Source organism: Diadema antillarum, unplaced genomic scaffold (assembly GCF_040938485.1).
Source record: "Diadema antillarum isolate AM-2024a unplaced genomic scaffold, OU_Dant_1.0 seq00001454_RagTag, whole genome shotgun sequence".
NCBI lineage: Eukaryota > Metazoa > Echinodermata > Echinoidea > Diadematoida > Diadematidae > Diadema > Diadema antillarum.
This window is the reverse complement of record NW_027272200.1, coordinates 14,163-31,810: the sequence shown is the minus strand read 5'-3', so window position 1 is coordinate 31,810 and position 17,648 is coordinate 14,163. Positions and strand designations below refer to the sequence as shown.

General features: G+C 41.3%; 1 protein-coding gene across 1 annotated transcript in view; it reads right to left on the bottom strand.

The window, feature by feature from the left end:
* Window positions 1-788: 788 nt before the first annotated feature.
* LOC139709597 (A disintegrin and metalloproteinase with thrombospondin motifs 6-like) overlaps window positions 789-17,648 on the bottom strand; it is a gene marked incomplete at its 5' end in the record, with an annotated part of 30,653 nt that continues 13,793 nt past the window's right edge. Inside the window, 13 exons of the mRNA XM_071621557.1 lie at window positions 789-1,832; window positions 2,767-2,926; window positions 3,711-3,887; window positions 5,302-5,506; window positions 6,178-6,304; window positions 6,810-6,948; window positions 7,281-7,444; window positions 8,092-8,296; window positions 10,054-10,302; window positions 11,049-11,112; window positions 12,102-12,247; window positions 12,968-13,078; window positions 15,064-15,205. Of these exons, the coding sequence (XP_071477658.1) occupies window positions 1,726-1,832; window positions 2,767-2,926; window positions 3,711-3,887; window positions 5,302-5,506; window positions 6,178-6,304; window positions 6,810-6,948; window positions 7,281-7,444; window positions 8,092-8,296; window positions 10,054-10,302; window positions 11,049-11,112; window positions 12,102-12,247; window positions 12,968-13,078; window positions 15,064-15,205 (1,996 nt within the window). The remainder of the gene's footprint in view (window positions 1,833-2,766; window positions 2,927-3,710; window positions 3,888-5,301; window positions 5,507-6,177; window positions 6,305-6,809; window positions 6,949-7,280; window positions 7,445-8,091; window positions 8,297-10,053; window positions 10,303-11,048; window positions 11,113-12,101; window positions 12,248-12,967; window positions 13,079-15,063; window positions 15,206-17,648) is intronic.

Sequence of the window (17,648 nt, the reverse complement as noted above, 5' to 3'; positions counted from 1 at the left end):
TTCCCTTGCCAGCTCCCTACAAAGACATCTGAGGCATTTTCTCCATGCCTGGGACAAGTTGATAGCCGACTTCTTATTTGCAATGTTTGTATTTGTTTAATATAACATTGCCATTTATCTTGATAAATGTCTTTTATAATCATTAGAGGCTATCTTAACTCTATTCAACATATTCACATTAACCCTCCCACATCTTTTCTTCATTATGTTTTTAATATGGCCAAAGCTGAACTGACATCAGATTATTGTTTCAAAAATGGATCTCAGCCCATTGTTGAAGATCTACAAGTGATCATGAATTGTGTTTTGTAAATAAAAAGACAATTTATGTCCAAATAGACATCATCCAATCCATGTAATATGGAAATGAGATTTTCACTTGCCCTATAATTAAGTGAAGCATGTATAAGGATATTCTGCGTTTCAATCATTTGTGCTTCATTAAAGCTCCTACGATGTGATGGATAACATCTCTCATTTGTTTGCATGTAGAACAAGCACACACCCTAAACAGACGATGAGTGAAGTACTCCCTTTGACACAGTATTTAGCATCATTCACGTATTAAAGCCAGTACACCTAGCTAGAGACAGAGCACTCGCTGATATTAGAGACTGCAGAACAGTGCCACCATGAACGTCACATGATATTGCAGCAGAATTGTTCCCCATCAGACTAAAAAATGAACAATTTTCTTTTGGTTTACCATCCCTTGTAGCACCAAATTACAGTTTTTAACCACTTTATTACCACAGGAACATGGCGCACATCGTCCTACAATTGTACCAGTTACGTATCATCAGTATATCAAATCATTTCAAGATGTCGAACCTCCAGAAACATTGATCGCTTTTTTGCTGGACGCTCGCCCAGCTGGAAAGTATTACACCACAGTTCCTGCCTTAACATATCATTCTTTTTAGAGTATGTCAAATAAATAAATTGAATACCAAACACAAGACTTGTACTCATGGCATAACATGCACTTGCAGAGCATTCCTCTGCAATGACAATAAGGGAAAAAAATAAATTATTTCACACTTTAGGCGGTACCACAAGAAATGACACATAGAAAGCAGAATACAAATGCACAAATCTAGCTGGTGGATGGGTTAATCTTTCTCACTCGACACTTCCGCTCGAAGTTAGGATCATCCGACTTCACATTCGATTGGGTAAACAAGGTCACTGTCTCTTCCCTTTGTCTTGTTTTTCAGTTAAAGAGTATTCTCGAGAATGTGTGTGTGTAGTCAGACACTTACACGAGTGTGCAGAGTCATGTGATTTGTCACATGGTCCCTCACAAGCTTTTCTAAGTCACGTGACCACAAGTGGATGTCTCCTGGTTCCTTTGTTTGTTCATTACGTTTGTCTTTTCTTTATTCTTCCCTGCCATGTTGGATCTCGCTTGGACGGATGGTCCTTGGCAGTGGGTTGCAGCAGCTAGTGATCGCCGAAAATCGATTTTCACGTCACGGGATCCCACGGACAAAAGCTCCCTTACCCTGCCCACGTGTGTGCATGGTGAAGACACATTCGGCTCGAACGACAGATACAAGGCACTGGTTGGTGTTCTATGATGTAACAGTGCAGCCATCGGGTAGGAGAAGTTCTTTCATCGAGGTGGAATTTTGCCATTGATACACGAGAGAACAAGACTGACGAACAAAGTGCGAGAGAAAGAGAGCGAGATCCACGCGGAATCCCTCACGAACAGCGCCCTCATCAGCTGGAACAGGTCCTGCAGCACATCTTTCGAAAGTACTCGTTGTTGCAGAAGCGGAACTTCTTGACCAACGGGCAGTACTGAACGGTGATGTCGTCTTGGCAGCCTGCACGTGATAGGGCACAAAAAGATAAGGAAGAGAACAGTGTTATGACTTATTCCCTTCTAGCGCTACATACTGTACAAAAGGAAATCTGTTTTCATCATGACATCATATTGGTAAAGGTCACATCCAAGAATGAATATCCAATACCATGCAGCAACATTTTCTGTGAACAGATTCATTCCTAGTACGGAAGATGTTCATCATTACGGTAGATGTTGAAGGAATAAGATTTATCGATTGTCATTCATCCCTTCAATATGAATGATCACATAATCATATCAACTACATTTGTAGCTACGTTTCAAAGATTGGAATTGAAATCCATTCATTGTAATTCTCAGGATTAGAGGTGATGAGGACACAAGCATACAATCTACTATAAATATTCAAGAAATTAAAAAAATAATTTCGTTAACTTCACTTTTCGTCTGTATTTGAGTGCAGTCAACTCTGCCTAAGTTGGATCTACTGGGACTGTGGGATAGTAAAGCTTTGTTATAGTTCGAAAATATCTGAATTGCCCTGATAAATTTTAAGGAGAAATTAAACCTCATGCATCACTTTCTCTGATGCAGTGTTGACATCTTTTGATGTGAATCATCCTTTGTAGCAAATTAGAGAGGGGCATTCTCAAATTCACTCATACATGGTGATATCGTCTATTACGGCTGATCTTTTCATTTTCATACAATCACACCATATGGGGGATGAGCTATGCTTTGATCCAAAGATGGTCTGTCTGCTGTAAAAAAACCAGACAAATTCACGGCATGAAACGTTCGCAAATTGCAACTGCAATATAGACAAAACCTTTCGTGTGTATGTTAGTTTCGAAAATCTTGTCTCCTTGCAAACTTCGCAAAAGTTTCATGCACGTGAAACTTTCTGATTTTACAGTATCTCCTGAAGTAGTCTACGCCGCAGATGCACTCACTGTCAGGAGGGGCGGGCACCGTCCCGCATGGGCTCTTGCATTGCCTTTGCTGGCTGGGGCGCTCCGCCGTGTGGCAGTAGTGGGGACGGAGGATGACGCCGTTGTAGGCCATACACCTCACCGGTCTCGTCTGTTGGCCCATGCCGCACCTCGTATTGCACTGTCGGGGGAGGGACGGAGTGAGACATCAGCATACAGGGAATTTACAGCATGATCTAATGTGATCACGGATATCTGAAAACTGAATACATTGTAGCAATGCTCTAAATGTTATTCAAATTCATGAAATTTAAATGTTGTTCTGGAAGGTCATATTGCCTTGAATAATGAAGATATGGATCACACAAATTGGTAAAGGATCAAACAGTTTGTTTTTTTTAGTCGAGAAAAATATATGAATATATATGTATCTGGTACTCACAGGGACATTTCCCCCCTGATTTATTAGCATATCATGTCGGTTTAAATTTGCCAATTTCATTGGGACCTGTACATCATTCAACATTGAATACTAACAACATACTGACTCTTGCTTTCACATGGTTTTGAAAATAAATGCAAAGCTTCAGTTTTTGGATTTAAAAAAAGGAGAGAACTTTGGGGGTTTTGAGGACAATAAAGTACACACATGTTGTGTTAGAAATATTTCCAGGAGAGCCAGGATTTCATAAAGAACTCTAATATTACGGAATGTCTTGAATTTCACATTGCCGAACGTAATGTATGAAGTATATATCTTTAACCACCTTGTCAGTGTTTCCAAAGTAAAAGGAATTTGAGTCGTTTTGCAAGGAAACCCCCCTCCCCCCCCTTAACCCGTTGAGGACGGACTGATTTTGCTACAACACGCATTTCCCATAAACACCTGCCCGAGTATACTCGGGACTCGTCCTCAACGGGTTAAAAAAATGGAGAGAGGGGAATCTCCTCTCCATCTTCCTCACCTCACTCCAGTCACCAGCTATCCACCTGTTGGGAGGACAGTCGCCAAGGTTACAGGGCATCGTCGACACCGGCTTTTCGGCCTTGTTGCACATGCTGCTGCTATACGTGTGCTGCCTGTCGCTGCTCTTGCACTTGACGTTTCGCTGCTTCTGGCTGGGGCCGCAGTTGGCAAAGCACTGTAGGAAGACACACACACACATACATCATAAAGGAGAGTGATTCAAACGGTAATGTTGCTACGCCTGACACATGGACCCTTGGATCTCACAAGAGCCATCATATGTGACCCGCTACAACAAAATGATCCTAAAGTCGGGCGAGGTCGATTATTTGAAAATTGCATGACACAATTCCCTAATCTTTCTGCTTTAAATTGATATATAACACGTCTCATAAAAATAATCGGCTGCGGAGATATCGATGTTTAAAAGAGGGCATGTCAAGACGTCTGGGAAATCACTGTTTCGAGAAAAGCGCCCTAAAAGTTCTCCTTGCGACGCAATCACCATCAAGAGACACGCGAGTCAGTATTCACCTCCGGACAATAGAAGTTAAGCCCTAACAACCCCCGAAATGCTCATTCAAACACAGCATCGGCGGTCTCCTCACCGACCAATCAGTGACCAGGATGTCAGGAGAAGCGGCTAGGCATAGCGCAACCCGCCCGCACGCACCAGTCAACTGGGCAGTGTGCGAGCTTCACGCTTCGGTTAGCGGCAAGCAGCAAACTGACCAATGAGATCACTCTGGTCATTGTTAGGGGCGGAGCCTATGTGTGGCGCTCAATCCAAATGTTCGAACCAGTTTCTGCTTCGTTGAAACGCCAAAAAAACATGGCCCAGAAAAACGCTATTTTTTGGTCTTTCCTTTCATCATTTTGCTTCAAAATTTCGACAGATGATAGAAGACATGTCAGACTCTAATAATACGTCAAATTCAGAAAATTGCAAGTTTTAACCAATTTTGATGCTCTAACTTCAAACTCGATTTTCACGGCTTCGACCGTGCACGACTTTAGGACCATTTTGTTGTAGCGGGTCACATATATTCTTGTTACAACTGTATGTGATCTACAATAGTGCTTAATACTAACAAACAGTACTAGTAAAGATTTCTGGGACCACAGTCCTGCAATTCGCTAATTTCCGTGGGATGCTGGATAGTAAAATAATTGGTTACTTCTGTTCTAAGATCTGACAGGGTTTTTGAATACAATGCTCAGGATCCTTTAACAGAAGGAAAGTGACAATACCAGAATAAATACCATTATGAGCTTTGATACATTTGTAAAATGTAAGTGTGGGTGACAGAGGAGAGAAAAAAAATCCATCAACTAATTTCTATGGCTTTGTATATCATTTCCAAACCAAGAGTTGTGCAATTTAAGAGAACACCTTTGGAGCAACGTAGAGTTTTGATTGTAAATGTTTTGATTGCATCTGTTGCAATAAAAACAACTTGAGGGAAGAATTTCATGAATTTGAATAGAGTTTTGATGTTGCTGAACATTATTTCAGTCTGGAAGAGATGCCAGTCAATGAAACATCAGGTACGGAGGGGAGGAGAGAGTGGAAAGAAGACTTCACTCACCGGTCCCCACGGGTCTGGCACCCAGATGGGCGGGCAGACGATAAGGCCGCACGCCTCGTGTTCGGGCGGCTTGTGGCCGGTGCAGAGTGACTCGTCCACCACCTCATCCTCGGTCTGGGTCACCTTGGTGGTGCACAGCACCGTCCGCGTCTTCTCGCCGTTGCCGCACGTCTGCGTGCACGGCGACCATGCCATCACCTTCCACCTGTACGCATCCAAAAGATACGTGACGGTGTACGATTAGTCATCATGCTGAAATGCACATATCATAAGTTGAAATAGCATGCAGAGATACAACCAAATAGAGCACCCTTACCTTGTCTCTGTTCTAATCACCTGTGCTCTGATTTAACTTTGTTTCTCAAATTCAATTTAATTTTCTTGTGTCCCTCTTTTTTTTTACCTATGATATTGATAGTGATAATGATAATGATAGTGATAACAGTAATGATGATGATGATGACGGTGACAAGTGTGATAGTGAAAGTTATGTTTCTTTCATATGTTATCAGATTGTCATGTTAAGACTACATTTGATCAAGGTATTCCCTTGATATGAATGAAAGGCACAAATGGCAACACTTCAAAAGGATTAATGAACCAATATGTGTTCAGATCTGAAATATATGATAGGATTGTCTGTGGAAATCAGCAAGACTGCTTGAGGTATGTTCCAAGGTTTGGCCAATCATACAACAACTAATGCACACAACCTGGAGTTTGATTATACAAATGCATTCAGGTGGAACAGATGAGTTGAAAAGCTCCAGATTACATGTAGATCCTTCAAAGTATGTAAATGTCCATTAATTTGCATCTACTATTGGAGTGGTCAACTGCAGAGGGTTGGATAGTGACCAAGAGGTGTAAACTCACACTGGTGGGCAGGCTTGGACATTGCAGGCTTTGGTCCTCCGGTCAGGCTTGGGATGGTCGCAGAACGTGTCGCTGACAATGGTCTCATCGTCCACTCGGACACACTGCATCTCAGAGATGGACACCCCTGACCGATAAAGACAGTGAGGAAATGATATGAAAATCATTGACTTTATGTAATAAAGTGCCTTGAATACAAGAATTCTAAGCGGAATGATAACAAATCAATTGAAGAACAATAAAACAGATTTAAGCTCTTCATTAGTTGAATGGTCAAATAAAAACATGTCCCCACATTTCTATGAACATACAAATGAAGTCTATTTGAAGGTTGCTTATTCCTATGTCTGTTTCAACGTCATTTCTTATTTCATTTTTCTCTTCAATAAAGTGTGTAAGTCACTTCCTTTTCGTGCATATCATGAAACATTTATGTAAAAGCCATCAGCTTATGCATTACTGGATATTTAAGCATATGATGTAAATTTTCACGTGCTCATTATAAAAAAAAATTGACATATAAAGAGAAAGAAACTTCATCATTTTTTCCATATGATGTTCTCTGTTAACAGCAATAAGAACTCAGAGCACAAAAGTGTGCAATCATTTCATAGATGGAATGACAACCTTACCTCCGGCACATGTGACAGAGCACTGCGACCACGCCCCTCTCACCCACGTAAATGCGACCTGTCTGTCGCCCTCGTTGGTGGTCGTTACGGGGCGGTTGAAGCCGTAGTGGATACCATTGTTTTCCTCCTGTACTAGCAGCTGCATGAGGATGAATGTAGAAACACACAACGGCATTAACTTTCCACAGTATACACCTGTATATCTACATTGCTGAGTTCAATAATATTGATAATGGGGACTCTAACACTCGACAGGTAATAGTACAACTTATTGTTAATTTTCTTGTTTCCATCCAAACTAACTAACATCATTTCAGTTTGTTTGTAACTTTGACGATACAACAAATGCATGAAGTGAGGAAAAATGGCCGAGCCATTTGAACAATGCAATTGTGATTGAGAATGAATAAAAGCATAGTGATATGGTGAAGATTCAAAAAATATATTTTCTAAAAAATGTGGAATAATCACCATGACAACGAGTTCCTGATTGGTTGGTCCTAAGGCTGTCAGCGACTCTGGCGCCGTGTCGGGTCTCTCGTAGACAAACGTGGTTCCCGCGACGTCGTAGGATTTGGGCCAGTCGATCATCCACTCGGCATTGATGTAGTAGTCATTGTCAACTGACTTCAGAGCTGAGGACAAGTAGGATGAGAAGAAATTCCAACATTATCACACATGTCGTGTGTGAGAATGATCTATAAAAAATTTCTATCATTCCCTTTAAAAGTAAAAGCATCTGCACGCCACTGAAGTTCATTAGCATTTCTCGTGACGGTTTCAGGACTTTTTCGTCTGAGAAAATTGCCTAAGTTGAAAAAGTACTTCATTGAGACCTGGACAGAAGATTCTACAGATATCTAAATCCTTCTTGTATTGCCCAACACTGGGGGCAATTGCTTAACCTGTTGAGGACGGGCTGATTTTGCTACAACACACATTTCCCGTAGACCCTTGCCCAAGTATACTCGGGACTCATCCTCAACGAGCTAAGATGCATCACACTTGAGCCAACTTATACTTGCAGATGTCACAAAACTTTACATTATAAAGGTAAAAAAAGTGCACTGGAAATCAATAGTATTGTTTTCCCCTACATCGTAAAGAGGTTTCCAGCTTCATAAAGGTCCGACTACCTACCTCTACAACATATCAGCTAGCTAGCTTATGAAAGGAATCTAATTTCTGGCTTGCAAAAGGAACATACTAACTTTAAATGCAAATTACAGCAGAGTCTTCTGCCGACATTTTTTCCTTTCTTACTTTCTTCCAGAAAACTCACCAAGGTAATTCCTGGAGATGGCCGACTCCCGGAGGGTGATGTGGACGGAGCCGGGAGGAATGGTGAGGATCTCCTGGTAGTCGCCGACCTCAAGGGGTTCGTTGAAGAGGCCACCTACGGTGACGCAGGAGCTACCGTCGCCCCCGCACACCCGACACTTGTCTTCCCTGACCTCCGACCCCAGCACCTTGTCGCATCCTACCGCCTGCAAGCAGCGGAAGAATGTGGCAGAGAAATGCCAGCGGTTATTGATAATACTATTCCATGGGAAAGAAGTTCAAGATTGATGTTGATGAATAAAGCATGAGGAATTGAAGATTTTCTGAGCCCAAATTTTGAGTGTTTCCATTTAAAAAGGTTTGGAGCTACAAATGTGAGTGTTGGGGATATGGATAATGTAGAAACTGATGTTTGTTTTGAACAGCAAATGCACTGTGAAGATATGACAATGTTGGGTGATAATGACAAGGGCATTAAGGTGCCTTGAACACTATGGCTTTAGTGGCAACTTAACGCCCTTCTCATTCTCACCCAACAACGATGATTTTCAGTCTTACACTGACACTGGGTAAAGTGGGCCTCTTAGTAGGGCAGATATGTAACAAAAATTGGTCGAAATGCTCACATCCGGCGGAAAGTATGAAATTTTGCATATAGGGGTATTTTGGGGCGCTGATGTCAAATATTGCCGGATCCAAGAGATCTGACCACGGGGTCGGCCGCCATTTTGAATTCCAATATGGCCGCCATCACAAAACAAATTTAAAGATCCCTATCTTCAGTTCTGAATGACCTGTGGCACCAAACTTTGGAACATATGAGCGTTTTGACATATTGAATTTGATGACAGATTGATTTAAAGTGTCTGACAAACATCGAATGGTCGCCATTTTGAATTCCAATATGGCCGCCTCGACGAAATATTCAAAATCCCTATCTCGATTTCCAAGTGGTGAGTGACGCTGAAATTAGGTGTAAACAAGCATTTTAACATACTGAGTTGAAATATTAACTTACAAGATGTGTCTGACAAAGGCAATGCCTGCTATTTTGAATTCAAATGTGGCTACGAAGACAAACACCACAACTAACATTCACGAGCATGTCAAAAAGTGCAGCAAGAAGCATAATGCACCTTTCACTGACGTCACAATGTAAATACAGCACCGCGCACTCAATCAGTTACAAACGCGCGCTCAATCAGGTAGCCTAATTTACACACCCGAGATAGAGATTTTCAACACTCCAACATGGCAACTTTGTATAAAATTCAAATTGGCTGCCATGCAACTTGTCAGACATATCAAATAAGTCTTTTATTGAAGTCATCATATCACCATGCTTTTATGTATCAAATTCCAATGGCTTATGTCATTCAGAACTGAAGATAGGGATCTTTGACGGCGGCCATATTGAAATTCAAAATGGCGGCCGACCCCATGGCCAGATGTCTTGGATCCGGCAATTTTTGAAATCAGCGCCCCAAAATACCCCTATATGCAAAATTTCATACTTTCCGCCGGATGTGAGCATCTTTTTCACATATCTGCCCCACTATCTAGATCCCAGATTTAAGAGAGCTTTAAGCAGATTTTGATATTTTACCCTTACAGTAATGATGATTATTCCATCTTCTTACCTTCACAAACATAATTTCATCCAATAATCTAATAATTCCTTTTACTGAACTGCATTTGCTGATTTATTGTTATATTGCCCAATCGCTGATAAATGTGATACTGAAGAAAAATGTTATAGAAACAAAACTGGGCTGACTTGTGAAACATGAAGTAAAGTTGAGCGGGACTGAAAATTGAGTGAGACTTTGAGTGGGGTTGGTTTGAGGCTGTATTCAAATGCACTGAGCTGCATTATTGTAAAGTTTGAGTTGAATTAGATTGAACTAAAATAATGAAGTTACACAAACAGAGGGTGGACAGTCTGAACTTGATTCCAACTTACATGGCACTTCCCATTGATGCAGATGTCCAGCGACTCGGGCCGGTAGAGCTCCGGGTAGCAGCGGGTGCCATCCACCACCTTGGGCACGCGCCGCAGGTGGTTGCCCCCCGAGGAGATGCAGGAGAGTTGGCAGGGCTCGGGGTTGTTGCCGATGTACGGCTCCCACGTGTAGTACTGACCGTGGTAGATCTCGTTGTCGAAGGCCGAGCACTGGACGGCGCGGAAGTCCCTCGAGTTCTCGGGACACTCCTGGATGGTTCAGGCAAGGGGGAGGCTTGCGTGAGAGATTACTGATTCAAACTTCATTACATGTATTACCCTTTTTGTACCAGGGACTTTGGACAGTGTGTACAATGCTATGGGGTTTTCTGTGTCAATCAGCAATCAAAGTACACTTGGGGTTAAAGGACTCATGTCACTCAGCTATTTTTCCTTCTCAGCAATACAACAACCGGTCAAGAGTATTTTTTCTTTTTTTGTGTGCTCTACAATAATAAGAAGAACATAGAGGCATATCATATATCGCTAGTGAATAACATACAAAATATGTATTGCTTTGCTTTTAAATAAACGATGAACTCTTTCTTCTAATAAACCATCATTACCAATGAATAACTCAATTGACTTTGCATTTTTTGGGCAGCACAAATGCAACCAATCCCACAACTATTCCTGGAGAAAGTGATTAAACATAATGAAGCTGCGTTTCTTTTACTAATCATTGTCGCCAGAGATTCTAAATGTTCTGCATAGACAAATGGTAGACAAATCATTCATCCACTCTCACTTATTTCAAAGAAATTCAAAGAAGACATTTACGGGGAGGGGGGGGGGGGTTAATTTGTCACAATGGCTTGTATCAGAGGATGTACATACTTTGACAGTCAAGTGATTGTTTGTAATGTCAAAGGTCCTTGTGTTCATTGCTCCAATAGGAAGACCTATATAACGTGATGGAGCTATTCTGTAAGAAGACATCGACGTGAGATACTTACGTCTGTGTTACAGGAACGGTATCTACTCCTCTCACCGGTGCAATACTGCCCTCTGTTTCTTGGTCTGAAAAGAAACAAGAAAAGGAAAATAAGAGAAATGAGGAAGGAATGATGAATCATATTATTTGCCAATAAAGATTGCAATAAAGTATTCAACCATATTTGTGAAGTTTCTCCTTTTCTGATCATCTACAGATTTTGTTTGTAGAGAGGCAGCCAGACATGGCAAATTCACCCAGATCTAATTCTATCATATCCAATCAAGAGTGAGGTCCAAAACAAAGCTGCGAGGTGACACGGGTTAACCCGGCGGTGAGTTGGCTCAGTCGGTAGTGCGTCTGCCTCACGATCACGCGGCCCGGGTTCGAACCCGAGTCTGGACTGAGCAATGTTGTGTGTAAACATACCGTCCCCTCTAGCAAGAGGCAAAACACTCTGTCCCTCGGATAGGACATAAAATGAAGGTGCCGTGTATGAGAGAGTCACAGCTCATGCACGTAAAAGATCCGCTTCATCCATTCATCGCAAAGAGCAGGGTGTCTAACCCGGTGAAGTGGTCCCACCCCACATCCAACTGGACCCGTGGAAGACCAGCTTAGTGTAGCTGAATATGGGCTATCCAGCCATCTTCATAGATGATGAAAATAAACAAGAACAAGAACCCGTTGAGGACGCATTTTCCATAGACGCTTGCTCGAGTATACTTGGGACTCATCCTCAACGGGTTAAACAATAGACCAAGCACACCTTCAAGATTTGAATTATGCCTTACATTGTAAATGCATGCATATTCTGATAATATATATCTTATAGCTCATTCCTCACTACATGTTTCATCTGTGATTATTATGCCCTCACTTTTATATGAGTGTTTATAATCAGTGATAACACATTCTCATATTGATGCAGAAGTGATAACAACATATACATGTATCAACAAATTCTCCACAATTAAATGGTATCTTCACTCAAAACCTGTGAAAGTGTCACCGCATCCTCACTCAACAACATAGCAACCACTGTCACCGGGCGTGGCCAGATGTTGCGACTCACTCTGGATTATTGCACTGTCGCTCTGAGTTGGACACCCCTCCTCCACAGGTCCTGGAACACTCGGACCAGGAGGACCAGGCCCCCCAGGAGCCGTCCACCGCCTGGGGCTTGGTCCCATACTTGACGCAGTCCCCAAGGTAGCACCACTGGTGATGGAAAAGTGCACAGGAGTAGCATCATTAAAGGTGGAGGTAGTAGCAAAAGGTTGGATTGGGTAGCAATAGAGTAACAGCTATACATGACATGTTCAGTAGTGGATACGATGTATACAAGGAGTGAAACTGGTGGCAGCTAGAGCACTAGAAGTATACTAATCATACGGACAGTCAGTGACGGTATGGAAATCATGAAGAAAATGATGATGCTGTCCATGATGGTGATGATGACAATTATGATGATGATGATGGTGATGATGATGATGATGATGATGATGATTGTAATATGATGGTGGCTTTAATGACAATGATAATGACGACTGTACTGATTACAGTGGTAGTGATGGGAATGATGATGATGAGGATAGCTATGATGACACTACTGATGGACATAGAAGAGATAGAGTGGGGTTGGCATGGCAATGACAGGGATGATGATATGGATGACAAAGAACATCTGGTGATGTCATAACAGTAAATGGTGCGACACACTATCAATGACTGGAAGATGATACTGCTATCAACAATGATGGTAGTCATGGTGATGATGACAGTGATAATGATGAGAATTAACCATAATAGCACACATTACTAATTGTTGGGAGGTGGAAAGACAAAATGAAAATGACATTCGCAGCTTGCAAAGTACATATTTGTAAGTCAGCATATCATGTCTATTCAGCTGTCCATAGGGAGAAATATAAAACTTACTCCTTCTGCAAAATGAGGCGTGTCACACCGGGTCCCCTCTGCGGCCGGGGTACCCGTTCTCCAGCAGGCTCTTGTGTTTGGCTTCTGACACGCCAGCTCTCTACATATATTCTGGAAAACAAAAATTAGACAAAGATAATTGTTATATGACTACATACGACGCAGACATGGCCATCTTTATCTCTACACATATTCTGGAAACCAAGAAGTTCGACCTTACGATGCAATTGACTGCTATGTGATTACATAGATGTGGCCACCTATAATTGAAATCTTCACAGGTCATACATCAAAGTCATCAAGGACAGATATTCTCACGTTTAAAAATGCAATTATCATCGCACACACACAAAAAGCATGTGGATCTTTAATGCAAACCATCGGCAAAGTGCTGCAATGAGAAATCATGATTTACGTAGATACAAAATCTAATAATCACAATGTATGGGATGATTTAGACATGTAGAACACAATCTAGCATGTCATTTAAATCTCTTTGCAAGATGTACAATTGGACAATTTTCTTGTCAACGAATGCACATCACAATCATTGCTGATGATGAATTGAGATAATCCTCGGCTATATGAGAGAAGAAAAAAAAATAGAACAACCCAGCTGAGCATGAAACCTAAGTTAGCCACTCCCTTCAACAATAGATGGGATTTTAATAGCTGTATGCCCAGGAGCCGTGTAAAGTTACCTTGAAGGCTGCTACAATGTATGTACTATATGCGTTGAAGTAGGTCCCGCGGGACAAACGAGCTGTGACTAATAAAAAAGATGGTAGCTATAAAGATGTCTCTCAGAACCGACTCCTCACAATGTCGTGGAAGTGCCACACAAACGATTCGTGGGGACTGCGGTTCTGGTTGACGAGAACACTTATGACAGATAGTCACCCGAGTATGAAATCTGGGAGGTTTGCTGACAAATGGAAAAGGATAATGTTTCTTCCCACAAGTAAAGTACTGCCTGAAAGGGGAGAATGAGTAGGCTGATGATATTTAACTCAAGGAGGGTCAGCATGACGGCCGAAACCACCGGGGCCGATAAAAATCTCCTGAGATGCCAATCCCAGAAGTGTATTTACGAGAGGTATCATTCATGTTGATGTAGGCAATTTACCCCGCATGGTTACTCATATTACATTCACATCAATATTGTCAAATCCAGGTTAAAAATAAAACTCTGTCAAACCTAAAAAAAATATGATGTTTTTCCCTGTCAATTTGCAAGAAATTTAAAACAACTATCATGATCTTGGCACGATGCCCTTCAAATGAGTTCTAGTTGATAAACTGTTTTGGAATCCCTACAAATATCAAATCAAAAAATCATCAATATCAAACTGAAAAACACTGAGTGCACAGTAAGAGCACTGCTATCATTTCCAGTTTCCTGTGGGTGGATGGAATACATTTCAATGTGTTTTTGTCACACTCTTCAATTTAGATCACTGTCTATGGGAAGCTGGGTATAGGTTATGTGAAAATTTCGTGAAGATTTCGGAGTGTCATAGAGAATAGGTTAACACTCTCATCACCAACCATCTCAAATACCATTCACATTTGTACACAGCAAAGCCACCACCGGCAATAGCAAGCTTAAAGGTGGTATATCTCTTTTTCAAATGTCTCTTGATTTTACATGGTTGAAGAATGACATCTCCTGACATTTTTTCAATAAAATCTTACGGTAATACCACTCAAGAGCTTTTTAACCCATTGAGGATGGTTTGATTTTGCTACAACACCCATTTCGCATAGATGCTTGCCCAACGGGTTAAAAAGGAAATGAAAAACTAACCCACTGTCACTATAGAATACGCTCCCTTTTGTACCGAGAATAACATCCCCCCCCCCCCCCCCATGGGGGGGGGGGGGGGGAATAATTTCACTGGAAATATATAGTATTGTTTCCCCAATCATCATAAAGAAATTTCCAGTTTAATTATTCTGAGGAAAGGTGGGCATTACCTGCATATGTACATCATACCTCTACAATATGTCAGCTTATGAAAGGAATCTAATTTTCACGGTTGCAATAGGGACACACAAACTTTATAAAGATTTTTCTCATGTGTTGTGGTTCTTACATTTGTGTTGCATGCTTTGGCCCCGGTCCCGTACTGCAGGCGGCATTGTTCGTTCCCGTCCACCAGCTGGCCCGGCATGGCAGTGGGCAGCCAGTAGTCGGCTAGTTCGGGCACGTCATCTAGACACACAGCCTTTCCTGACCTGTTTATGAATGACAGGAAGGAAAGAGAGAGAGAGAGAGAGATAGAAAGACAGATATTACATATAAACATATGAATATATACCTGTCTATTTGTGTTTCAAAGAACACTGTGAAGTCAATAAAGAGAGATAGAAAGACAAACATTACATATAAACATATAAATATATACCTGTTTATTTTCATATGATTCAAAGAACACTGTGAAGTCAGTAAAGAAAGAGAGACACTTTACATACAAATGCACATGTTTTAGGGAACACTGTATAATCAAGAGAAAGAGATATATAACATATTGATATATGTGTTTCAGTGAACACTGTGAAGTTATAAACATAACATATGTTTAAGAGAAACCTGGGAAGTCAAAGAAGAGAGAGAGATAATATATTATACACAGGGAGAGATACGTGTACATTGTATATCATACATAAAAGTATGTGTTTCTGAAAGTGCTACAAAGTTACAAAATAGAATCCAGACCTGCAGTTCAAAGGAAGTGAGAGCAAAATGTGTCCTTAATCAACAGATGCCCCCCCCCCCCCTCCTCCCCAAGACAACAAGGAAGGAAATATTTCCAAAGGGAGATGTACTTTTATTTCTACAGGTTCCTATTCACTTGGGCAGATGCCTGTACAGAATGGCTCTTTCCAATGGATATGGTGAGTTCTATGACTGAAAAAAAGGACAAGAGCTAATAAAACACAGACATATCTTCAAGAAATATCATAGTGTCTCCAAAAGTGATACAGATAATCAGCCATGTCTAGCTCTTTAGGAGATAGAACCGCAATGCATGAAAACAAGAGAAGAGATCAAGAGATACAAAGAACTATTAAAGAATCATATAAAAGTAGACTAAACATGCTAAGTTTGTATTTTATCAAACTGTACATACTATAAGTTTGATCTTTCTTTTTTCTATCACTAACAAAAGCATGGCAACAAAGAAATGCATCTTCTCTTTATGGTTCCCTTGCTCTAAACATTTTTAATCTAAATCTAAATTTGGCAGCAGTCACACTGATAAAAGGTACATGTATTTTGGTAAAATGTAAAGTATCCATTTTCTCCCCTTAGCCCTGTGTTCAACTTGATATGTGACAGACATTGGTAAGAAATAAATGTCACTTAGCGGCATTGTCTGGAAACTATGGGAAATTAACAATTACAGCAGAGAGTGCAGAGTAGAACTTTATCAGCACAGCTTACAGTGCAACATATCTCTCTCTATATATGTACGTACATATTCATTGAGGAAATGCGTGAAATAGGATTGGTGGGGTTTCCATGACAACCATTCCATGGAGAATTCAGTGCCCACTATCAGCGGTGAGGTCACGCAAGACTGGAATGGTCTCGCCACACTGCTCTTCACAGTGGGTTTAAACGGCTTGATTTAAGAGAGACTACATCGATGGCAATCTATATAAAGCACCATTTTAAGTACAGTTTACTTGGTGGAAAAAAAAAATAGCATCCATCACTCTGGCTACTGATTTCACCTTTTCTTCTCATCCACATTTCTTCACTCTGTGTCCATGACTTTAAACAAACTTTCTAACCCGTTGGGGACGAGTCCCGAGTATACTCGAGCAAGCGTCTATGGGAAATGTGTGTAGTAGCAAAATCACACCATTCTCAACGGGTTAATGTCAAGTACACATACACACAGTATTTGTTTCTCGCTGTCCTGTAACTGGGTGTCCAGTCAGCTTGTCTATTCATCATTACTTTCTAATCCTCTCTGATCCTAATCTACTTATACATCTTTTCTCATTCATCTCTCTCTCTATATATATACTGTAGTCATTGCTATACATCCATTTGATATCTATATCCTCTTCTGGGTGTATTCTGCTAAGAATGCTTCTTCACATTTCATTGCCTTTCAATCTGATAGATACAAGGAGTAGGTGAAGAAATTGAGTGGTGTCACCCACCACTGAAATTCTCCAAGTTAAATGGGGGTTCAGCAACTCACTAGCAGGTAAACTCGGTCTGAACGGGGTAAAAATTTGAAGCATCCAGCTCAAGGGTGGTCCGTGGATGAAGTCGCTCTCATCTTCTTTTCTTTTCTTTTCGATTTTTTCCGACTGAAAGCACGCTCTTCACTCTTTAACACTTTGCACCCACTTCTAGGAAATATATCAACTGGCAAAGGTAAATAGGCGGCTGATATATGAAGCTTCCATCAACAAATAGCCTTGATGCATGGAGGGGAGAGAGAAACGAGGAGGCATCACTTATAGCTTGGATGGCAGGCACTCTCTTCAAAGTCAGGTAATCAATCACTTCTTGACCTTACGAAAATCTCAGCTTTCTGGCTACCATCCCCGCCGCCCGCGCCGCCGCGCCCTTCACACGCTGGAGAATTTTGATGGGCTGCTACCCAGAGGAGTGTGGGGGTAGCGCTCGTGCCTTTGTACGTGAAGCTTCAACTTG